The sequence below is a fragment of the Macadamia integrifolia genome, chromosome 5 (assembly GCF_013358625.1).
Source record: "Macadamia integrifolia cultivar HAES 741 chromosome 5, SCU_Mint_v3, whole genome shotgun sequence".
NCBI classification, from domain to species: Eukaryota; Viridiplantae; Streptophyta; class Magnoliopsida; order Proteales; family Proteaceae; genus Macadamia; species Macadamia integrifolia.
The window spans coordinates 10764468-10789174 of NC_056561.1; the positions used below are offsets into that span (position 1 = coordinate 10764468).

Here is a 24707-nt window from a genome sequence, read left to right on the forward strand (position 1 = left end):
ACTAAAAGGGTGTAGTAGGCCATCGTCACCATTTACATTATTTGGCAAGTTCATAACATTATTTTCTCTTTTACATATGTTGATGTGAGATCTTTTGGGTCCTACTCCAACCACTTAAGCGTCTACCCCATAACTTGTCTTACCACTTCCACTGGTCCCACCACTTGGTAATCATCCAGCTGTCTTGGTTGACGATGGTTTCAGCGAAGTTTCAAAAGAAGCGAGATGGGCCTGGGTACTTTGTCCAAAATGGCATCATTAAGGTAGAAGCTTTTATGGGACATTGTTTTGTCGGTAGACCTATGTTGTTGTATAATGGTAAAGATGAACGGGTATTCAGCAATTTTCTCCGTTTCCATAGTTTTAGATGTTGACATCGGTGGTCATATGGATATAAAACAAACATCAATATGAAGAAAACAAATATGGATTCACGTAAAGTAGCACATAAATTTAATGAGCGTCACACATCAAGATAATGTATTACATTCTTAAGTAAAGAAAAAGATGATTCACTATAATGAAAAATTTATTACAATAGAGATATCTTTGAATATCCAAACTTATGACAAAAAACTCTCGTCCGTGAATTCTAACATGAAAATCCTCAAAATCTCACTTGCTTGCACAACCAGACAAAGAGAATATATATAATTTTTCAAGTTGGGTTTATCCATCATATCATACTATACACCTCTCTGCTACCATCATAGATCTTAGAAAAAAAATCTCATTCAAGTCTCCACCAAAATATGTCGAAACAGATTAAAAATTCAATACAAACATAACAAATTAATACATATCATTGGTTTTGTTCAAAAAGATAATTTTATATTTAAAAAAAAAATTGGATTGATTAAGACTAATACCATCCAATATGTATTGATATCGTATAAATATTGGCCATGATCAAGGCCCGAACCGATACTGTAAACTAAAAACTATGCTAATTTCATTTTAAATTTTTTATTCATGATTATCTTCAGTTCTCTCTCTACTTTATCTGATTTTCTAAAGCTGGTGTGCCCGGCACGGGGGGGGGTGGGGGGGGAGGGTGTTGCAGTAGTTGGCATGTTAGACCGGTTCACAATTCAAACGCAAACTCTCTACGGTCTACGCCTCTCTTAGTCCTTCTTCCTTCCACACATTTGTGGAATTGTAATATCCTTTTCTCTGTTGACATCAATCTTTTCACTGTTGACGAAGTAATGTTCAACTAAAAGGACCATACTGCCTCAGATTTCTTTTCTCCACTTCCTCCCCTTCAATCCCTCTGGCTTCTTAGTCTTACGATTAAGGGTGTGAATGAACTCGATTCAAAATACATCATGGAAAATTGAACTGAAATCAGATAGGAGCTGTTTTTCCAAATCAGAACCAAATCGTATGGCATGATTTATTCAATTCCTTATTTGGTTTACAATTCCACCCTTATTTGTTAGAATCATAATCAACTATATATATTTTTTAAATAATTAAATTTTTTCCAAACATCAAAATAATAAAATTTATTCCATTTAAATCAATTTGTTTCAGTCCAATTTGATTCGATTTAAAACGATGGGTTTCGATTTTGGTTTGAACCATTTCCTTTTGGACCAAGGGAAGCCTTGGAAATTGGAATATTAATTATTTTTTTTTTGAAAAAATTGTACCCCCTCCCTGTAGTTTGTTGAAATTATATGTGGATCCAAGGGTTTGAGCGATTTATATCCCCCTAACATTGTGAGTATACTTTTACTTTTATACATTAAAAATGCTTTCACTTTTGTACATTAAAAGACTTTATTACCCCTTTAGTAGAGATGGTCTTAAGACGAAGACGAGAGGACCATTATACCTTTTTATATATCCGAACAGTTTGATACCCCTTTAGAGAGAGAGAGAGAGAGAGAGAGAGAGGGAGAGAGAGTTCTAATGGGGAACCATGGAGAAGGTGGAGGCATTGCAAATCACCCCTTTGCAGCCAATCTCAGGTGGAGAAGAAGCTATACAACTTTCAGACTGATTCATGTCGGCGATCGTTTGTAAGTGCACACTCAACAGAAACCCGTCCCCGCTTCTCTGATATCTGAGTTTGGGGGTTGAATCTAGGGTTTGGGAATTAAACACTCTCAGTCAGAGACCAGGCAACCCCAAACTAACTTGAAATTCCATGGTTGAGGTCATATCCATGGCATGATTGAGCGTAAATACTTCTCTGTTCAAACCTGGAGCACCAGTTTTACCAATTACGCTCTTGGGAACTTGCAATCTTATGCCTGCTCGGATGGAGAGCACACTGAATTCGGGAAGCGAGAAAGTTGTCATTTACAAGAAACAATCCGGAGTATTGTGTGAGAAGGCAAGAAATACTATAACAGATGTTCTCATTCATCCTAGCTTGAATAAGCGATTGGATCATTCAGATCCTCAATTACAAGTCCTTAATAATTCGAACATGGTTTTGTTCAAAAAGAAGATACTTCGAGGGAAGCATCTGATCATCCATAGAAAGCCAACTCTCTAAGTTTTGAATCATATTATCAGGCATGAAAGAGGCACCTGGCTAATCCGTTTTGTGAAAAGGAAATCGAACCAAGGAAAAAGTTATCTGAGTTCTGCTGAACAATGTGTGTTTTCCCAGGCCTTTAAAGCTGTGGCTTGAATCAAAATTTAAAATCTTCCCAAACAAAATGAAGGGTGGGTTTCTCCTTTAACTTTGTTGTGACAAGGTTTGGCTTCAAATTTATAACATAGATTTGACTATCCAGAAGCTGACTTTAGTGGGAATTGTGAGGTATGACTGCTTGAGTATGCTTCTGGCAGATTGTCTGTGATGATGTTTTAGATCATTTTCAATTGAAGGCCATAACATAGGATTTGCACTTAACCCAAATATGACCAATATATTCCTCCATCTTAATGTCATGGGTTTCAGCTCAGTTGCAATATCTCTCTGACCTAGCGAATGTTGCAGTCGAAGGTTGAAGATGAACAGAGGGATGAATTTGGGTTCTCCTCTTTCATTGGTTTTAAGTGAAAAGTTTGATTTTAAGTAAAAAGTGTAATAGTGGGCATTTTGAGCATTAAAATGGTGATGTCATCAATTGACAATTTCAAATTGACGATGGATAATGGATTGGACATAACTGTAAGAATCTTTCAAACTACAGATAAGAGATAGAGAAAGAGATGTAAATCGTTTAAACTTATACGTAATTTCGACAAATTGAAAGGGAGAGTGGGGGGGCTTAATTCCCCCTTTTTTTTTTTTTTTTTGGGAAATTAAAAAATAAAAGCTCCCAGCGTCCAACACATCTGTCCAAGGCGGCAAGACACCAAGTCCAAGGGTTGCATTTATGGAAACTACCCTTTTTCTTTGCTCCATGGACGTTTCTACCCCTCGTAGTCTTCTACGAAACCGAGAGGTAATGCTATTTGCAGAAAAAAATTTATTCAACCCGCCGCGTAAGGCGTATGCTTGGTTGGCATCTATGGACTTTCTTCCACGAACCCCTTTCCTTCTCTCCATTATTTAGCTCTCTGGGTTCCTCTCATTTCTTCCCCATCTCCAGTATACTTTGATTTCTTTCTTGTTTACTCTTCTTCGATTTCATTCAAAAGAACCAGAAGATTCAGCCATGGCAGGACGAAAGGAAATCGATTTTGAAGATTACTTGCCGACTATGGCCGAGAAGTTAGGTGGGGAAGGATTGATTGGAGAGCTCTGTAATGGCTTTCGATTATTGATGGATCCTGATAAGGGAGTCATTACATTTGAGAGCTTGAAGAGGAACTCTGCTCTACTGGGGTTGCAGGGATTGAGTGATGATGAACTGTTGTCTATGTTGAAAGAGGGTGATTTGGATGGTGATGGAGCTCTTAATCAGATGGATTTTTGTGTTTTGATGATTAGATTAAGCCCTGAACTGATGGAGGAATCAGAGAGATTGTTGGAAGAAGCTCTGTTGCAGGAATTGAAGAATCCATATAAATGAAATCCTCTGTTTGCCCTTTTCATTTGTAATCTTTTTGTAATTTGTAGGAAAGAAATTATAAGGAATCAATTGTTGTAGAACGACTTCTTTTACAAGTTTCAAGCATTTTCTTGAATGGTTCATGGCATATCTTATAGAGCGTCTTCAACTAATTCAATTCTCAGTCCATTCATTCACTTCTTAATTCATTCAAAGGTTTTCTTCTATTACAAGTCAAAGCTTGGTTTCAGAACTGAACCAGGGATGAACTTTCTACGTGTAATCAATTTAGGATAAGAACTGGAGTCGGATTGGAACCGACCCACCCATTATTAAATCGGTGGAATAGGTCTCCCAACGGTTTCAGAACCAAAAGATAAGATTGGAAGCGGATAGAACTGGATCCATCAAGACCTGTTTCAAACTTGCATTTATAATCATATGGAACGGGTTCTCTGGCAGAGTGTGCCCCTGCACCAAACACAGGGGATTGAAAATCCAAGGTAGAGAGAGAGAGAGAGAGTAGGTATTTTGTCCAACCAAATGGGTTGTTCATACATGATCGGCGGCTTAGAAATTGCTTTGTAAGAGATTGTTGGAGGACAATTGGAGCGTTAGTCGTTGGAGACAAACTGAATCTCGACCAACACAGCCCTCCTGATTGATGCCTATTTGTGTGCTCTCATTAATCAGGGTGCTGGTACAGAGGCCACTCCCGGACACAGTTCAATTTTTAAACCAATTTGTAAATGAGACAGGTCGGTGGAATGGGTCTGAATCAAAAGATCAGTTTGGAATCGATTAAAACCGGAACCGTCAAAACTTGTTTCAAACAACATTTAATCATATATTTGGTGTTGGCTTTTGAAATTTTGGATTTATTGGTATGCTTTGTAATGGAAATTTTCTTTCGACTATAAAAGAATAGGGAAAAGGTTGATAATGCTGTTAGGTGCCCAGCATTTGTCACCTTCTCTCTCTCTCTCTCTCTCTCTCCTTTGAAAATGACCCCATGCCCCTCCTATCTCAACCCCCTATTGGTTGAGCCAATAGATCCAAGAAAGTTAGCAGCATGCTCAACCTTTGTATGCAAAGCAAGTTTCCAGTCACAGATCAACAATTAGGGAAATTCTATTGCCCTTAATTTGCATTTAGCAAGCTTTGAATAAAAGGTGAAGGTGACGACAATTATATTTTTATGGGACAATGAACACTTCTTGTTCTTGTGGCTCCTAAGCCAGTGTGTGGTAGTATCGACCTTGAAGGGGTAGGACAGTTTTTTGCGTGGTTGAGACCCCCAATGCACTCTCCCATTGGCCTGAGTGCCGGTGCAGGAGCCATAGGGATGGGCAGCATTCCTTTCCCTAATTTTTATGTATTTATTTATACGAGGTTGGGTTGGGCCTGACTGGGCTCAGACCAAGGCCCAGCTCGGCCGAGATAGAACTCAGGCCAGGAAACCTCAGCCCTGGTTCAGCCCATAGGCTGAAAAGCCAAGCCCAGGTCCTCTTGGGGTTCAGGGCAGGCTTGCGCGAGCTCGAGCTCCCCGGACCAAACTTGCACCCCCTACCAGCCATACTCATCTTAAGATGAAAAATCATCCAAGGTCTCCAACTAAAAACAGCACAAAATGAACAAATATCCAATGTGAAATTCATGATCAAATGTTGACCCCAGTTACCTCTACATCCTTTATATCACAATGATATGAATCCTTCATTTCCTAATGAAAGTAAGAAACAGAACTGAACCATTAAACAATAAAGATCAATCATGTTCAGAGAAAATTTCTCATGGAGTAATCCATCGCCGTTTCAATAAGCGTCGACATACATTATCATTACAAAATATAAATATCAACCATTAAAAGAAATATGAAAGAAAAAGATCTACACCATCAGCAATTAAAAATGAAAAAAATCTCAAGTAGAGTCACCAAAGAGAGCCTAAAAAGTTTTAGAACTTCAAACTCATTCTCTACATTGCTGGAATTGTGTCTTGCTTCTGGTTGAATTGGAGACTACTTGCTTGATTAGCTTCCCCAGAATGCATTATGAGAACTTAATTACCTTTTCTGGAAGTTAAATACCCTTATTGAGAAGGCAAAGATGAATGCAAATAGGACAGCAAACCCAACCACTACAACAGCTACCACTCCTCTGAATTTGTGTTCAAAGCCGAAATAGGTAGTCACAAATTTTTCTACTACTTCCCCTGTTTCAAACCTTTCCTTTATATCTCCATATTGTGATGCAACCAATCCATTCAATGTCCAAGCGACAGGGCTCATCCAATAGTACCAAATCCACCATACTGGAATTTTCTGTTTAAGAACCAAAGATATAAAGATAAATTATTCAATAAAGAACACAAAAGGAAAAGAGAAAAATTTTTACTTCTTTAGATTAGAAAAACATTGTTGCAACTTACTGGTTTTGGAACTATGAATCCAGAGAAGAGGTTTGACACAGCATAGAATGCTATAGAAATTACAGCAGCAATGTTGCGGTTGGGTGTCATGGCCACTGACATCATACCGTAGAAGGTAAAATATAACAGTGTAAAATACATGAAGAAGAGATATATGGAAGCTCAATGAAGACCTGAAATAGAAATAAGACTTTATAGTTAAATTATTGGTAAAAGTTTAAATAAGTATTTTACCTATTATATTCTTATTTGCTGATGTTCTTAACATAGTGTTAAATCAAACGCCAAGAAAAATGAATAAAGAGACAATAGATCCGTACGACAGAGATTTAACGAGGTTCACACATCAGGGTGGTGTGCTACGTCCTCGGGCGAAGAAGAAGATGATTCACTATGCAGAGGAGAAATTACACCCTAGCAGCGACAAGGAAAAACTCGCCCTGAAACCCCAGCTGCGTGAAAATCCTGGAATACAATGACTTTCTCAACAAGCAACAGTATATTATATATATACTCCAAATCGCGGTTCGACCCATAGGGTCACGGTCGATCCGGTCGAACCATACCGCAGGGACTACGCCCCCCGCACCCCCATACGAGATCAGTGATGGATAGGCCCAAGCCCTCTGCTTCCATCACAGATCTCAGAAAATTTCCCATTCGGGTCGCCACCAAAATATGTCGGATCGGGTCAATCTTCAAAACGGGTCAAGAATTCAAGACAAACTTTACACATAGAGATTAAATTATACCTGTGCAAAGGCATAAGGCATAGCTGAATACATTCCGGCAGCCCTTTCTCTGTAAAAAACTGTTCTTTCAATATCTACAACAGGTTGCACTGCAGATGCATTCTGTATCCCAAGAAAGATAACGGCAGCATACATAGAACCCATTGCATTCAAGAGATCTTGTTGAAACCGGCTACAATTCTCATCATTTAATCAAGTTAGTAAGGGAAGATAAGATGACAAGAGTGTAAACTTTGTCATCCCTAATTTCTAACATATATTACCTTTTGGATCCAACATTCCAAAATATTGTCCCAAACATTAGTGCTACAAAGGTTGTGAAGAGAAGGCGTATGGCAGTGTATGATGGGTTACGCCAGTAGGACCAATGTTGTTTCAGAAGGCAAACCAGACATTGGTTGGTGAAAGATTGTGAGTATTGAGTAGGGAAATGGAGTTCTTTTGAACTGGGACTTGGTTTGCTTATGTCCTCGATCATTGTTTTGTTCCTCCTGAATGGCCCAGTTCATAAAATAAGGGATTAAAATTGAGATAACTTGTTATACACCTTATTTTATCACAATTAATGTACTTGATTCTATTTCTTAATAGGGATCGAGTATTATTTCACCCACAACCATGTTGAAGGGAGGATATTTTAATCCACGAGATTTGACCAAGGAAGAGTATTTCAAACCTTTGACAATAGGGATGAGGGGCATGAGTTAATAATGGAACTCACTACTCCAAGAGTCCAATCTTAATATCAAATCACAGTGGATGAAGAAATTCTCTCTTTACCCTGGGCAAGGAAAAACTTTTGGCCAAAAAAAATAAATTAATTAAACTCACCAATATAATTCAGAGTTTTTGTAAATCTCCGCGAAGTTGACTCCAAGAGTTGCTTCTTGGGCTACTGCTGTAACTTCAAGCATCCATGCAGCTGGCTTTTGACCATCTTTGATTTTACTTATTCCATCAATGGCCTTAATGAGATACAATTGATGTAAGTGTGGAGCACAATGGAAAATATCAAAAATATAATCCCCAAAATATACTTTCTGTTGTATTACTCACCTCGAAATATTCTATCAAATGACAAGAATACCTTCCCAATGGACCAACATATATTTCCTCTCCTCCTCGCTTCAACAAGAATTGCTGTGTTGTCCAACATAAAAGCATAAATATCTTAACTATGTTTTGAAAGCCATAAATATCTTTAATTTAGTTCATATTTAACCTCATCAAAAGCTTCAAATATGTCAATGGCTGGCTGGTGGATGGTACACATGACAGTTCTTCCAGAGTCAACGTGTTTCTCACTGTTCTCTTTACTATTGCTGCCAACCTTGCATCAAGACCAGTGGTTGGCTCATCCATGAATATTATAGAAAGGTTTGCAACAAGCTCAAGTGCAATGGTGAGCCTCTTTCGCTGCTCTGTTGATAGACCACTGACACCTGGTAGTCCAACCAATGCATCCCTCAATGGGTTTAGTTCCACAAGTTCCATGACCTCCTCGATGAACATCTGCAACCATCATTTGTTTTACAAAGTAATAAAACACTCAATAGGTCAGTATACACAATAAATAGATAGAAGTCCCAAATCCACTGACCTTTCTTGTAGCTTCACTGACTTCTGGAAGCAATCGAAGCCAGGCAGAAAAGAGCAGAGATTCATATACTGTAACATTTGGGGAATGGATGTCATTTTGCTCACAGTATACTGCTACACGAGCAAATGTCTCCTGCTTCTTAGGGTACCCTGATATGGTGATTCTTCCCTCGATATATCCACCGGTTTTTCTTCCTGTTAGCACATCCATCAAAGCGGTCTTTCCAGCCCCACTAACACCCATTAGAGCTGTAAAGACTCCGGGCCTAAAAGCTCCACTCACTCCCTTGAGAAGCTCCAATCGGTCCTCTGTAACACCTTGTGCTTTGAATTCCTGTATTCAATAGGATAGAGAATTAAGAAACTATGTTGTTCTGCAACATGTCTATATTGTTTGAAACTTTAGGCTACCTGTGGCATGTCTACAGAGTATCTTATTTCATCAAAAGTGATGGAAAGAGACTCAAATGGAAGAACCATTCCCTGCCTTTTGTTTTGATTGGATGAAGTTTGAGATTCTATACATCTTTGAGTTCCATCTGTGCTTTCTGTATTAATTAAATCAAAGCTATAATGTTAGTACCAAGAAGGTGTAAGTTGAAACTCAATAAAGGAATGCAATCAAGTAACACATAACCCTTAAGGTTGCTCCTCTTGGACGATATGTTGGTAATTTCTGTAGTTTCATTGGTAGAATTTTCTACTTCAGTGAGAACTGCCTGAGAGCTCTTAAATGCTGCAAGATTAATGTGATCCGGTTGTTAAAACATGTTGAATCAAATTTAAGAGTACAAGACCTCAATATATTATACTTACGGTTAAGATAAGATAGTGCAAAAGTGAAAATAATGTTGAACAGGAAAACATAACCAATCAACGCTCCTACTCCAATCCAATACCAGTATGCTTCAGTAAAGAACCCTTTAGACTTCATGACTGCCACTCCTAGAGTCTCAGTAGAATTGGGTAGAACCTGTACCACAGAATGATATTCAATAAGTGATTCATTTTATGGAAGACCTCTTATTCTGTTTATTTTCAGGTCTTAATTGAAAGAAAATTTCTTACTTGTCTCCAACTTTTTCCCAAGGAACTCATTCACTGAAATTGCATGTTGAGCATACGTAATAGAAGAGATCCAGTAGCCCCATATCCACCATTTCCTTATGTCATCTGATTCATTGAAAAAAGACAACTTATGAATTTGATCACAAAACGGAATGCAAGCAGTGAGGAAAAATAGAACTTATCAGACTAATTGGATCTTTAGAAGTCAAATAGCAAGGAACTGAATCAACTTTTAGTTTAATAGATTGACATGAATAAGAATGATGGGAATTTAAAACACCTGTTCCTAGCATCCTACTCCCACCATGATCATAGGAATTGAAATCACTACCAAATAGGCGGATGTTTAATTCCGGTGAAAAATGTTAATAGCCAATTAGTTTCGGAATAAAATGGCCACCTAAAACTAAATCCTAAAATACCTTACAATCATGGGAATTGAAACTCATTCAATCTAAACTGATGCTTAATGCTTAATTCAGTTTTGGAGCATACCATGTGACAAGATAAATCCACCTATAACCAGGATTATCAGCAAACTGAAGGACCCAAATGTGTTTGCAATGATCTCATTCCTACTCACTGCAGCAATTAATCGGAACAATCCGGAAGACATTTGGCTAACACAGAGGAGGAGGAGGTTTGAATAGCCTGCGGTAGGAACATTCTCTCAGTTATTTCCACGAATAGGGAATTGCCAAAAACAGTACTTGACCACAACTTCCAATATAGAAACTGTAATTGCTTTCCCATTGATCTTTACCTTCCAGCATTTGGGTCAATCCAATGACATAGTATGACATGAACACCCAAACAGCAACTTCAATGAAACTGATTGGGATCTTTAGGATCCATGTTGGTAGTGACTATGCCCATGAAGGGAAGAAACAGAGGTCTCTTTGCTTGTAAAATACAGGAAGTTTCAAGATGGTCATGGCCACTTCTGAGAATCCATTTAACATAATTGACATGAGGGAGAAGAATAAAGCACCGGCGTATGTACCACCATCAAGTATTGAATCTCGGTGCATCTTAGTACGCAGGAAAATTGTCATTGTTATGAATGCCATAACAACAAGCTGATCGAATCAGTGAGAGAAGAATTCAATTATTAACATGATTTGAAAACTATTAGGTAGCTAGAAAGCAACATCATCAACATGTTACTGACTTGTACTGTCTTGAAAATGTAGACAAATGAGTTTCTCTTCATCGACAACCATGGTTTAAAGTATCTCCAATACCGATACGATACCTTCCGATACGTATCTTGAATTTAGCTGACCGATACGATACATGAAATTTTTAAAATCCTTTCGTATTGATACATATCCTGCAATACATACCGACATGCACCAATACACTATCGATACGTACTAATACTCTATGGAAAATATAAAATCAAGGTGAAATATATGTTTCGGTATGTATCGATAAGTATCGGTGAGTATTTGTATGTATCGATCGGTACGTATCGATGAGTATCAATACGTATCGTTCTGTATCGATCAATACGTATCGGTAAGTATCGGTACATATCGGTATGTACCGATATAGTGCGCTACGATCATATAATTTTTTCAGAAAACATAATTTTTTGAGGGGTTTTTGTTCCAAAGTTGCTACCAGCCATATTTCTCTCTAACTAAAGTGGAAATCAAGGTTGGGAACAAGGATTTTACATTTATGGGACAACTACAAACCTTGAATTCTTAGTGCGATACCCTCAATTTAGTGTTTATGCATAATACATGTTATCAATAGTTTGTTTTAACAAAATTTTTATGCAAAAGTGTTTAAAAAGGTATTTCATATCCATTTATGTGCGTATCTTTAGCGTATCTCCGATACAATACGATACCCTCCGATACTTATCTTAATTTTAGTCGATCGATACAGCGACCAATACCGATACTTTAATCCTTGTCGACAACCATTCTCTAGCTATAGAAGCTTTCAACAGCTCCTTCTTGCTGACACCATACTCATCAGTTGTTAAAGCGGCGGGGTGACTCTTGCTTTTGTCAAATGGGATAGCTAGTTCATCACCTAGCTTTTGGCCAACATGGAATGATTGGAATGCTTCTACAAATGCCTTCACAGAAATATACCTTAAGGCTTGTCTTTATCATCCCAATACTGTTTCTGATCTTTTCTTGAAGTTACCTGTGAAATGGATATCAAAATATCAGCTCCTTGGTTTCACACAAACTGGGTTAGGAGGAGAGAGATAAAACTTAAGAGGGAAATTAGAAAAAGAGTTATGAAACTAGGGATGGCAATGATTCATCCAATCATGGTATATCCTTTGATTTTTTATTTTTATTTATTTATTTATTATTATTATTATTTTTTTTTTCACAATTGGGCATATAATACATTCTCTAGCATGACCCTTGACACAAAACTTGGAAGAGATGGGAACAGGCGCTACCTCTTTGGAAGTCCCTAATTGACTGGCATTGTTGCATTACAGAAAGCCAAGTTAGTATCTCTCTGTTAGAATGCTACCTGATCGTATGCACCATGCAGCCTACGATCAACCCAGCAAATGTAACAGTGCATTGGGCATCCAACATGGGGTCACTTAGTCATTTCACAAGCCCTTGTGAGACGTTATAGGGGAACACTACCAAAGTACCAAGTATCTGGTGATTATTAAATGTCAAAAAAGATAAAAGCATGTAAATGGATGGTAATGCTTTCCTGGGTTAAGCTTATGATGGAGATGGTGATCAGGGCTCCTGCCTTAGCTTGATATACTTACTTCTTGTAAGATGTCAGCAACTCCCTTCCTTGGAGGGCATTTGAATCCCATGGACTCAAAGAACTCAAGCACATATTCCCGGGGGCCTTGATACACAATTTGTCCATCATCAGATAGGAGAACAATGTCATCAAACAGCTCGAAAGTCTCTGGTGCAGGCTGGAGGAGGGATATATAGGCTGTCCCACTTAAAATCTGAATGTAATTCCTTATTGACTTCACAATTTGATAAGTTGTTGAACTATCCAGCCCGTTTGATATCTCATCCATGAAAAGTGCCCTTAATGGTCCAACCAACATCTCACCTATACATCAGTCACAATGGGGGAAATCAGAAGAAACAGAGTATATATAGTGTTGTTACCAATAGAATCCCTTAGAGTTAATATTAATTCTACCTGTTGTGAGACGCCTTCTTTGTCCTCCAGAGATACCTCTTAGCATTTCATCTCCCACTAGGGCATCATCACAAACCTTGAGACCCAAAATCTACAAAATTTGAGTAGTAATAAAGCATAAATATTGATAATATTTCAGAGTCAATAACTCGGGTTTCTTGACGATCATGAGAATGCGACTCAGGGTGGGGGGACAACACAATTTTTTCATGTCCACCCAAGTCTAGGCGTAAGACACATGCAAGCGGGTAGTGTTCTTTTCTCAAACATATATAGAAGAAGAGTTTCTTGACGATCATGAGGTACCACCATATACCTTTAGAAATACATCTATCATCACACTGGCTTCCTGGCCTTCTAGTGCTGCTGCCTACAAATGTTGAAGTAATATATCTCAATCCTCATTAATAACGAACAAAGTTTTGTGAAACACAAATAGAAGGTTTGTTCCACACCTTCACGAAAAGATCAATATAAGTATCTGGCTTGATATTTGCCTCCTTTTCTCTTCTTGTTAATTCAGAAAATAGATCTGATGAGATAATAATACATATTATGAATCAATATTTGACCCAAATCAATTCACAAATCATAATAGTAATATATTAAATTTACTAAATTAAATTGATTTAGAAAAGGAGGAGTTTAATTAACCTACCATAAGTACTTCCCACCCCTTGACATCTTGCAGAAAAAGCTAAGGTTTCTCTCATAGTCATTTCTCCAATATGGAGATCTCTTTGACTGACATATACAGATGCTCTGTGTGGGACAAACTCATCCATTCCATGGCCATTGTAACTTATTCACCCTGAAAACTGAAAAAACAGATTTCCGAAACCCATTTCAGATAATAAATCAGCTAGAGATGATTTCCTGATGAAGAAGCACAAAGTATTAACAATATCAAAAACTACTGATTGTCATGCCAAAAGTGGGGACTCACTTCTGGAGTTTGTATCCGTTAATACAATCTGATCTTTTAGAGAAAAAAGAAATGTTTGTGAATTGATTTTCCCCTATTATACATTTATATGTTTAGATTTGGATCAAGCTTTGCAGAAAGAGCTAACAGAAGTGTGGTCTTTCCTGAGTTTGGGGGACCTAGAAGCAATGTCATCCTGCAAATTAAACACATAGATTAGTAGAATCTGTAACACTACTCCTCATAATTATATTATAAAAAAAAGAGTAACCCAATGCACAGGCTCCTGCTACTGAAAGATCTGGGAGGGACAAGTACACGAGGCTCATAATTATATTATAATCATCTTAATTAGTACCTGCCCGGCTTTGTTATTCTGCTAACATCTTGAAGAATTGATAATGGCGCCTTTTTATTAAGAAGAAGATGGAGATAGCTCAAGAATCCCTTGAAAAAACAAGATGAGAAAAATTATTGGTTATTAGTTATGTGAATAACAAGACTATGGGAACAAAAATCCTCTTCATTTAATGACATTATTACCTCTATTATATTGATAGTGAAGTTAGGGATTGTAGGTGAAACTCTACTTCCCCCATAAGATTCTATATCAACATTTAAATGCTCAAATCGAACTTCAATTGTTGGAACTTCAACTCCAACTCTGGAAAAGATAAAAATGTACATAAGGAAAAGAAAAAGAAAAAGAGTTCGGATCAGGTCCTCGCACGAGAACGTTCTTGTGCAGGCTTATAATGAACACATGGGCTCCACTGTTTTTCTCTCTTAATTGCATTGTTCCATGGACTTAGTGGAATCCATGTGTTCATCACAGACTCGTACGAGAATGTTCTCAAAGAAAACAAAGAAATTGAAAATGAGGTGTTAATTACGATCAATGCAATTTCTGAGCCTTAAGAAGAACTTCTCATTCTCAACTTCTAGCCTTTCTATCAGAATCTTCTTCTCTAATGTACCAAAACACTCAACATCAACCTCCACTCTAGCCAGTAAACCTTTCTTCATACAATCCCATGTGGGACGTTTCTGTATAGCAGTCCATTTCAGAGTTTCTTCATCATCTTCTTCTCGAGAACGAGAGGATCAGTGGAACACATCAAATGCACTATCTCTTCTAAAATAAGAATAGAGACTGTTCACAGGATAATTATTTCCTCGAGAATTACTTTGAGAAATACTTGGAGAAACACTTATTTCCATTGAAGGAACAGCTCTAGTATGTCACAAACTCCTCCGGAGCCAAAAACCCACCAAGAACAGAAACTCTTAAGAATTGTAGTGTCCAACTTAACCTTTAGTTTTCAGAGTTTGAGATCTCAAGTCTTGTGCTTCAAGTGCATGTAAAGCATATAAAACAAGCTTAAATCTCTTCTTAGCTATCTAAAGTCTGCAAATTCCATTTAAATTATAAACATTCTAGATGATAAGTGTCATTAAAGGCAAGAGGTTTTTGTGAATGGCCGGTAATGGACACAAGCGTTGGATGAAAGATGAGGGTCTACGGTGCAATCCCTTTTATCCCCATTTGATGATTGCCACTAAAAATTCAGTCTGAGTATCACGAAGATAACCAAAACAGTGTTTGGCTTACATATGCCATACTTTATATGTGTGGAAGCTTCCAACATACGAGGTCAAGCATATATGGAACAAGAGAGGGTTCTCCCAGGGTGGAAATTAAGGGCTCTCCCATGCCAACACATTTTTAGCTGTAGGATGGAAACAAAACGAAACTTTTGATAATGAGCAATACAATCCAACATTTCAAGTATAAGAAACAATACAAAAATTCAACCCTAATATAATTCGATTCATACAATTGTGGGATCAATAAGAATCTACATATCAATGCATATAGAATCGTCCCATCTTTGCAAAGTCAATATCTCATATTGCTAGAAGATTATTTTTTTGGGTAAAATTGCTAGAAAATTATCAGTGCCCATAGAACCGTCCCATCTTATGAGATATTGACTACCCAAAGATAGGACGATTCTATATTCACTGATAGCACAGGACTAGTCTGACGAGGCCTTGAAATTCGCAGTTAGCAAAAAAAAAAAAAAAAAATAGAATCTCCTTTTTTATCCTTTCGGTAAAAGGATCGGGTTCGTCTGCAGCACACCCCTGTGCTACAGATGGTGTAGAGCGGTCTATAATGGTGACACGTGGATAATTTAAAATCAATGGTGACTATCTCTGAGGGAGGAGAAGCGTTTCCTACATGCGTTGCAAGCAAGTGGATTTAGGAAAACAGCCTCATCCGGCATACTCCTTCTCCAGCGACCTTTCAGCTGAGTGTTCTTCTGCTCCCCTCTCCTCCCTCCATTCAACCTTGTTGTAGCTTCACAAGGGAAGGAAGAATCGATCTGAAAAAACTTACAGATTTCCCCACAATTTTCCCCTGCCATTTTTCGTTGCTGCTTGAAGAAGCTTTCCCATCTGATTTGGCTTTGTTGCAACCGCCCTGCCCTATCGATGCCCACTGTTTATTTTGTTTTGTTTGTAAGCTCTTCTGGTTTCTTAAAGGGTTTGTTTAAATCTTTTTTTTTTTTTTTTTTGTTCGCTCCATTTTCTCTTTGACATTCGTTGTGCATAGCAACCTAATCGAGCCCTTGGCGCTAGGAGTTGGGAGAAATACTTTCATTCTCATAGTCTCTTTGTTGTATCAGTGTTGGGAGATTTGCGTTTCCCATAGGTACCTTGGACCGTTGGCTTTAGAAATTTCAAGAGGAGACTCTTAAGGTCTCTGAATGAAGCAAGAGTCATCTCATTTTTTGTTCCGATTTCAATAGCCGTTGAGAATTGATGAGGATGCCATGTTCTGTGATGGAGTCTATTCATTTTCATCCTTCGTTTTTGACGGGGCTTGGATTTAGATGTCATGGCCGTTGTAATTTCCGGCTAACTTTCCCTTTTCTTCTGTTTTGCTTCCCCAAGTTCATTTATTTCTCAACTATGTAATAATCTCCCCATCCCTTTACTTTTGGATTTTCCATTGTGTTTATTGCATTTGCTGTGCTATGGTTGATGTTCGATGAAAGCTTGAGCGCCAGAACCGAGTTCTGGTCATTTTGCCGGCTGCTTGATCACAGGAATGAGATTGCCAGAGAAGAAGTACAGTGGAATCTGGTGCTTTGCTGGTCCAGGGGTCTCTCTACATCTGCAGTAACTAGCACCTTAGGATCAAACTCTACCATGTGTCATAATATGGAGCCGTGCTACACCATCTGTAGCACACCCGTGTGCTACAGACGAGCCCAATCCTCGAAAATCACTACTTGATGGAATAGAATCACTTTTAGGCGCATATGACTTCCAGGTCCTGTGCTCACTGAGGCAGGTCGAAACTGGGGATGAGAGTTTGGTACCACAAGAGGAGAATTTGTACTATAAAAAAAGTAAGCACTTCTTCTAGTGACGTGGATTCCTATATACAAAATATCCACCGGATGATGTCGAACAACATTTTATAAATCCACAAACCACATCCAAATAATTCTTTGGATTTTGTTTTTTTTTTTAGGTAGGTTTTTTTGTCCGAAAACTCCCCTATGTCTAGACACAAGGACACATCCAAGAAGGGTAAGGTTGTCATCTCATATTTTCTATGTATATGATATAGGGGAGCAGTGGGTACCCCTTCCTAGTGCGGTGGAGGTCACCTGCCTAGGCCATGAGTCTTCTTGAGCACATGTAGAACCTATCCAAATAAATATCCATACTCCTTTAGAATGTTATTCCGATAAAAAGTCACACAAGGGAAGAAGCATTCGAAGAAAAAAGACCCAGCAATAATAAATAATTATACCCATGGTCATACCTAACCTTTTGTCAATAGTAAATAATTAAAAAGACTTAGCAATTTTGTTTGAGTTGCCGACCACAAAAGCTTTCTAAGAAGGGAGGGGGAGGAGGGTTTGATACTCTTGACCTTCATTTGGCACTATTGTAGGAACAATTAGCTTTGTTTCTGTTTTTTTGGTCAAACAATTAGCTTTCTTTCACAAAAATAAAAATGACGAAGGCATGGCTACTTTAGCATTTCTCATCTGCCACAGGACTCTTCTTATCTGTTGGGCCCACCAGACCCCAAACCACTATTTTGGTTTCTTTCCCCCACTCCCCTACTCTCTTATTGGATAATCAATCTGATAAGGGACCCTACACCATCCTATCCAATCAAATCCAATAATCATGCATTGATATAAGGACATGAATGAATGTGTAGATTTGGGGAAAATTCCAAACAAATCCAACGGTGGAGATCAAACTTGTAGGACCCATTTAAGCAACAACCAACAGGAATCATGTTAGATGGGTCCCATCAAACCCAGTGGTCCTCATCTAACAGATGTGCAATTATTGGAGATTGCACAACGTGTGTACCTCATATATTGGCCATTCTTTATTTGATCTACACAAGGGTGTTGAAAGGGTTACTTTTAAGAAAAATAGTAATATAAACACTTCACGTCAGTTTACTGGATAAAAAGGGTACAAGAGAAAACATCTGGAAATTGTAGAGAAAGTTTTCTCTCTCTCTCAAGTCCTCCTTTCTCCTGCAAGAGTCATGGCTGGTTCCTTCAACTGGTCATCCATGGCTCTGTGCCTTGTTTGGGCAGCCACTTTTGCCTTGTGTTTAGTTTCTTCTCTGGCCAAGCTTCATCGGATCGATCATCCAGTGAACTCTGATTCACTTCGGGTTTTAGTCGTCGGAGATTGGGGAAGGAAAGGGCATTACAACCAGACTGAAGTTGCAGTTCAGGTATTACACTTTCTATCTCTGGTTAACATTTTTATCTGAGAAGAAACAATTCTTTTTCTTTTTGGGGGTTTATTGCATATCTTTCTTCTTCTTCTTCTTTTTGGAGGTATCTCTCTTCTGATCTGGTATCTTACCTGATCTCTTGGTTATGTGATAAAGCTCTTATGTCCTTGAGGAAGAAAAAAGGAAAGTGAAATTTGTTCTTGTTGGGATAGTAGTTGCAGAAAAACAAAAAAAGAAGAAGATGGGAGAGAATCTCTGGGTATCTGCGAGACTTAATTTCCGTCTACTTCCATTAAAAAAATGAAATCTTCAGCTACAATTCTAGCTAAAAAAAAGTTATTTTGTCATGAATTTTGATTGGGAAAGTTATTACAAGGCGTATATGTCGCTGGTTTTTCTGAAGGTAGCTGTTCAATCAATGAGGGAATTAGGATGAAAGGGGTATAGGAGACTTTTCCAAGAAGAAAAGAGAGAGACACAAATTTGGGTACACCGATAGCATACCAAGTCTTTTCTCTTTTGATAAAAGGATCTACAAATGTATTACTAGAATAAGACCACTTCAACTTTCAATATACTATTCAATAAAATGCGTTTTCTATCTTTTTAAAGTTTCACATTTTCGTGTGTACTAATGTCACTGCCACTTAGAATAATTTTGATGCCATTGTATGAAAATTATTTTCAATTTGACATCTATTTATGTTGATTATTAATTGAAATACTCATATAGATGTTACAATTTTGTTGTGATTAAACATTGCCTTTAATTCTCTACAGCTGTCTCTCTTTCTTGCTAATTATCAATTAAGGATGGAACTAATTAAGAAAAAGTTTTCCACGATGATAGTGTAATATTATTGCCTTCTTACATGGGTTTTTTTTTATATAGTTTTCTCTCCTATCCTGACCATGTGGATTCCATATCTCTTACGTGAATCTAGAACTTAACATCTTCTTTAATTTTTCTTGTCTTATTCCTAAAATTTCATTTTAAATTAGGAGTATAAAAGAGTTTTTTAAAATAATTTGAAAATGATATGTCTTTTTGGCAATGACAACTGGTGTCATGTCATGCACATATTTCGGTATGCATGTGAAATGACAATTCTTACTCTCATTGGAAAAAATTGTTTTCAAAAATATTAAAAGGGAAATAAAAACTACAAATTATTTGGTACCTCTAGGGTATCAAAATCCTATCTAATAAAAATATGGGTTCGGGAGGCATCCAACATAGGGCAAGGTGGTCTTTTCACCACCCTTGTGTCTTGGGTATAGGGGTGTGCGACCATGGAGGGATTTTCCTCCTAAAGATATTTTTACAAAGTTCACTAGAAATATATTTTTTTTGCTGACGACTGGTATTTAGGCCTTCGGCTTGACTAGTCCCTTAGGCCTATACTAATCCCACAACTGCATGAACTATTCAACTTTCACTGAAAGCAGTGAAAAGCACTAAACACCTCGTGTGAGTGGTCCCAAAGAGATAATAGGAATCAAACTTAGAACCACACGCATTCTTATTGATATCCTTCAATTTTGATTTGCATTTTCCACATTACTATTTGTTTTTCCTTTTCATCATTTTGTCGGCTAGTTCTTCAATGATCCATTGATCCATTAGGGATCGGTAATGCAAGCAACTTCATTCTCACATTGGTTTGTAGCTTGGACTAACAGTTTGGGCTTCTTTCTTTGCTCTTATATGCTAATATCTGAACAATCTTCTGTTTTATTTTAGATGGGAAAGGTAGCAGATGTGCTTGACCCAGCTTTTATTATCTCCACCGGAGACAACTTCTATGGAAGTGGATTGACCGGCACCGATGATCCGCAATTTGAGGAGTCATTTTCCAATATCTACACTGCTAAAAGCCTGCAAAAGCAATGGTACAATGGTATGTTCATAAACTTAACTCAAGAACCAATATGTTGAAGTTAATTTTTTGCCTTCATTGATTAATTTTAATTCGAATTTGCACAGTTTTGGGCAACCATGACTACAGGGGTAATGTAGAGGCACAATTGAGTCCAGTTCTTACCAAGATTGATAGCAGATGGCTGTGCATGAGATCTTTCATTGTTAATACAGGTATCATATATGATTCACCCTCTCTACCATCCTTCATTTCATCCAAGCTTTGATCTAATCTTGTTGTTCTTTACTCTGTTATTTGACAGAAATCGCGGAGATCTTCTTTGTTGATACTACTCCATTTGCAGACAAGTACTTCACTCATCCAGGCGATGAGACTTATGACTGGAGTGGTATAACTCCTACCAGAAAAGGATATCTAAGTAACCTTCTGAAGGTAACCCATTCATCTTCTTCCCCATTATATCTTTAGAGAGCTTAATTCCACTAGAAAACCATAATCTAAACTGTTATTGGTGAAGCTTGATCTCAGTCTAATCCAGGAAGTTCTGTTCACTTTTCTCCAACACCGGCAGTCTTGCTCGCTGGAGTGGGCTGGGGCGTTGGGGAGCAGAAGCCGCAACCATTTATATTGGGGGCAGTTTTATACTTTGGGGGAATTATTGTTTCTCTATATCGTAATGCTTCTTAAACCTATATATAGGGAGTGATCTTGTGAGGAGATCATGTACTGAGGGTTTATCACTTGACTATGGACCTAGCCCATTTTGGGTGAACCACATAAAATCATTGTGTTCTTTGTGCATGTCTTAGATTTATTTTCATCTTTTTTTTTTTGCTATCGTTATTCTGTTGTGTTGTTAATTCCTAACAATAAATGTCGGATAATGGTTCTATCAATAGGATCTTGATTCAGCATTGAAAGAGTCGACGGCAAAGTGGAAGATCGTTGTTGGTCATCATACATTGAGAAGTGCTGGCCAACATCGTGACACCGTGGAGCTTGTGAGGGATCTTCTCCCAATCCTTAAGGTGATTGGAGCTCTATTCAACCTCTCTTCCTCTCACACCCCGCCCTCCCCCCAAAAAAAAAATGGTTTTAACAGCTATACTTGTTAGCTTGTAACTGTAATAACTTCTGTTTGAATTTATCAGGCCGATGATGTTGATCTTTACATTAATGGGCATGACCATTTGGTGCAACACATCAGTAGCCGAGACAGGTAATTCTGTTAGAAACCCTAAAAATGTTAAAAACTATCTTGAGGCAGTTGAACTGAAGTAGCTAATTGGAATTGGATTTGGGATTGCAGCAAACTCCAATACTTTACCAGTGGAGGTGGTTCAAAGGCATGGAGAGGTGACTATGATCTAAACAAAGAGGGACTAAAATTCTTCTATGATGGGCAAGGATTCATGACTGTAGAGATTACCGAAACAGATGCTGTGCTCATCTTCTATGATGTTTTTGGCAAAGTTCTCTACAAATGGAGTGTGTCCAAGGCCTACACATCCATATAGATGGATCAGTGTACTAAAGTGGTTATGTTATAGCCATATAAGATTTATGTATTATATGCATGTATAATTAAGACGGACAATGTTATGCTCTTATGGTAGATATGGGTATCAAAGAATATAACTTAACTTTTTGAAATAGAATAGGGTTCCACTAACCTTGGAGTGTTGGTTTCATGGAATGAAGAAGATTTAGAAACTGTTTAGTAGAAGTGCAGGGTATCTTTATACACAATGAAATTTTGGGCAGTTTGAGAAGGAAATGAAAAATTGAAGGACAAGAAAGTAGAGGCTATCTTTAGGTTTGAAGGTTTTCTTCCTAAACATGTGCATCACACTCATACTACAGTTCTCCCTTAATCCCTCGGTTAGGTTTTGACACCCTTTGCAGCTTAGCCTGAGGATGGCTGACTGCCTGAATTGCAACACTTGATTTTGAATACAAGCATGTAATAAACTCCCCAAACCCAGAAGAAAAATTCTGCCAGGAGATCAATCCATGGACAAAGTTGATATGAAATAGCAATAACCTAACTGTAGAAAGCCATACACAAGCACAACCACCACCTACCATCAGAGAATATGGACAAAGCAGTCCGGTCCATGACACAATTGTTATCTAGCCTCACTAACCTTGCTGTAAACCCTTTTTTTAATGCAAAAGCTGATGGTTAAGATCACATTATTGGACTCTGGATAATTAGTTGTCCCCTAGATCATTGAGATTCACAGTGAAAACCATCAGCTCTGGTGAGAGATAATCATCTTTGGGTACCATATAAGGACCGAAGACCATCCCTATAAAGAATATTTTTGCCTTCTGTAGATGTCTAGCTGGACTGGTTATCCTAGCTAACAAGGTTTCGGAATTATAATAAAGATAATCCAAGGCTCTTCACACTTGTTACATCCCAAGGGAGGGGGACATAACAAGAGCAAAGTACAGGGAAGGGGGATGTAAATTACTCTAAATATTTATATATTAAGCTTCTTTCTCAAGGTCAACCAAGGGAACAAAGAAAATAGACTGATAGGATCTCCAGTACGGAAATCTGATAAACAGTTCCTTCCTTAACTTACAGGTATAATCTTCCCATGCAACAACAGCAGCATGTAAGTCAGCCCAACCAAAGGCAGGCTTGCTATCTTCATGATTGGAGACATGGTGGAAAACCATCTCTGCAAGTTGATGATCACCCATCGTAAGCTTCCAGTCACTGCTTTTGTCTTGTAGGGATTGGGATAATGGCACCACATTGCTGATCACTCTTCCAACTTCAGTTTCTCGCAAGTAGAAGGCTTTCCAACAGCAAAACTGCAAGACCTGTTCAATGTGATGCAGTAATTGTTAATGTTCTGCAATCGCCCCGGGGGGAGGGGGAGGGTGAAGGGAGGCAGTGTATTTGCCTCAGAAGGATGGCATAATACTCATTATTTCTAAACATTGGATGAAAAATGCACAATGTAATGACTTTGGCGTCCCATTTAAACACTACCCAACCCAACCACCCAACCAACCAGTGGCACACCAGGAAGAAAAAGAGGGAAAGAAAAAACACCTAACAAGGCAAAGGTTTGTTGGATACAAGTGGAGCCATTATAAGCTGACTCATTCCTTATCTACCCATCTCCAGTAACCCAGGAATATTATCTCACTGTCAACTATAGAGCACGACTTGAGAAACACATAAAAGCAACAAGGGCGCATTATCCACAAAATCCACTCCTCACTTCATTGCAAAAGACCTATCTAAATAGAACACACTAAGAATCCTCCGAGAATACAACAATAAACTCAGCCTTATCCCAACTTAATGGGGTCGACTAATCCTCTGAGAATACATTCCCAAAGATTACAGTATGCAAAAGGTTTCATCAACTATTGCCACATACAAGACCAACTAGACAACCAAGGCTGTCCCTTTGGTAGACACCATAATAATAGATTGGGCACTTTAACAGCAATTTTCGAAGTTCAGCCCATGCCTAAGGTGAAACATCATCTGTGGCCTGTCATTGTTGGTCTTATAATTATGAAGAGGACTTTTGAAAAAATGGCAACACAGAAGTCCCTGTTGAGATATAATTATGCACATTTTAAATCAAGTTTAGGAGGAAACGTCTGCTATTTTAAATCGAGTCTAGGAGAAGGAAAAGTCTAATCTCTAAGCAGCGAAAAAATTCAATATTTAAGCACAACAAGAACGATACCTGCAGCGCATGCAAACTGTTGAGAAATTCCTTGTAAAATAACTCATCTTCCTTAGCCAATCGTAATGGACTCAATAGCCCCTTTGCATGATCATGTGATGAATCTAACAGCTGATCATCAAACAAATAAAAAGTATATCCAAGAACATGTGCTCTTGCCCAGCGTATATCAACTCCGGATTGGCACAGAGAACCTTGATCTGGAGAAAACCAGTACATGTTATCGGGTGCTGGTAAAGGCAGGTGTGACATAGGCTCGTCAATAACACTATTCGAGACACTCTGAGAGAGAAGGGAAATAAGTTTTCCGTCCTCATCATATGAATTGTTACGGCTGAACCATAATGTTAAAGTCAGTCTTTCACCATCAATTATCTGTCCAAGAGTGAGAGAATAAGAACTCAGAAAA

The 24707-nt window shown here is 38.1% G+C and overlaps 4 protein-coding genes and 1 pseudogene across 4 annotated transcripts; 2 read left to right on the top strand and 3 right to left on the bottom strand.

Annotated features, from left to right (window-relative positions):
- The first annotated feature begins 3310 nt into the window (after positions 1 to 3310).
- Positions 3311 to 4132, top strand: LOC122080225 (calcium-binding protein KRP1-like). The gene has a single exon (XM_042647165.1). It carries the CDS (start codon positions 3624 to 3626, stop codon positions 3978 to 3980), a length of 357 nt encoding a protein of 118 aa, XP_042503099.1. The 5' UTR covers positions 3311 to 3623; the 3' UTR covers positions 3981 to 4132.
- A 1617-nt stretch (positions 4133 to 5749) lies between these two features.
- Positions 5750 to 6714, bottom strand: LOC122079915 (pleiotropic drug resistance protein 1-like). The gene is made up of 2 exons (XM_042646702.1): positions 6390 to 6714; positions 5750 to 6282 (listed from the first exon to the last, which is right to left on the bottom strand). Exons 1-2 carry the CDS (start codon positions 6528 to 6530, stop codon positions 6025 to 6027), a joined length of 399 nt encoding a protein of 132 aa, XP_042502636.1. The 5' UTR covers positions 6531 to 6714; the 3' UTR covers positions 5750 to 6024.
- A 339-nt stretch (positions 6715 to 7053) lies between these two features.
- LOC122077865 lies at positions 7054 to 13786 on the bottom strand (annotated as a pseudogene).
- A 4583-nt stretch (positions 13787 to 18369) lies between these two features.
- LOC122080248 (purple acid phosphatase 3-like) lies at positions 18370 to 22245 on the top strand. Its single transcript, XM_042647185.1, has 7 exons — positions 18370 to 18687; positions 20435 to 20591; positions 20678 to 20785; positions 20875 to 21005; positions 21473 to 21601; positions 21725 to 21792; positions 21883 to 22245. The coding sequence occupies exons 1-7, from the start codon at positions 18493 to 18495 to the stop codon at positions 22088 to 22090; spliced, it is 996 nt and encodes a 331-aa protein (XP_042503119.1). The 5' UTR covers positions 18370 to 18492; the 3' UTR covers positions 22091 to 22245.
- Positions 22246 to 23049: 804 nt separating this feature from the next.
- On the bottom strand, positions 23050 to 24678 carry LOC122080249. The gene is made up of 2 exons (XM_042647186.1): positions 24299 to 24678; positions 23050 to 23411 (listed from the first exon to the last, which is right to left on the bottom strand). The coding sequence occupies exons 1-2, from the start codon at positions 24548 to 24550 to the stop codon at positions 23070 to 23072; spliced, it is 594 nt and encodes a 197-aa protein (XP_042503120.1). The 5' UTR covers positions 24551 to 24678; the 3' UTR covers positions 23050 to 23069.
- Between the last annotated feature and the right edge of the window lie 29 nt (positions 24679 to 24707).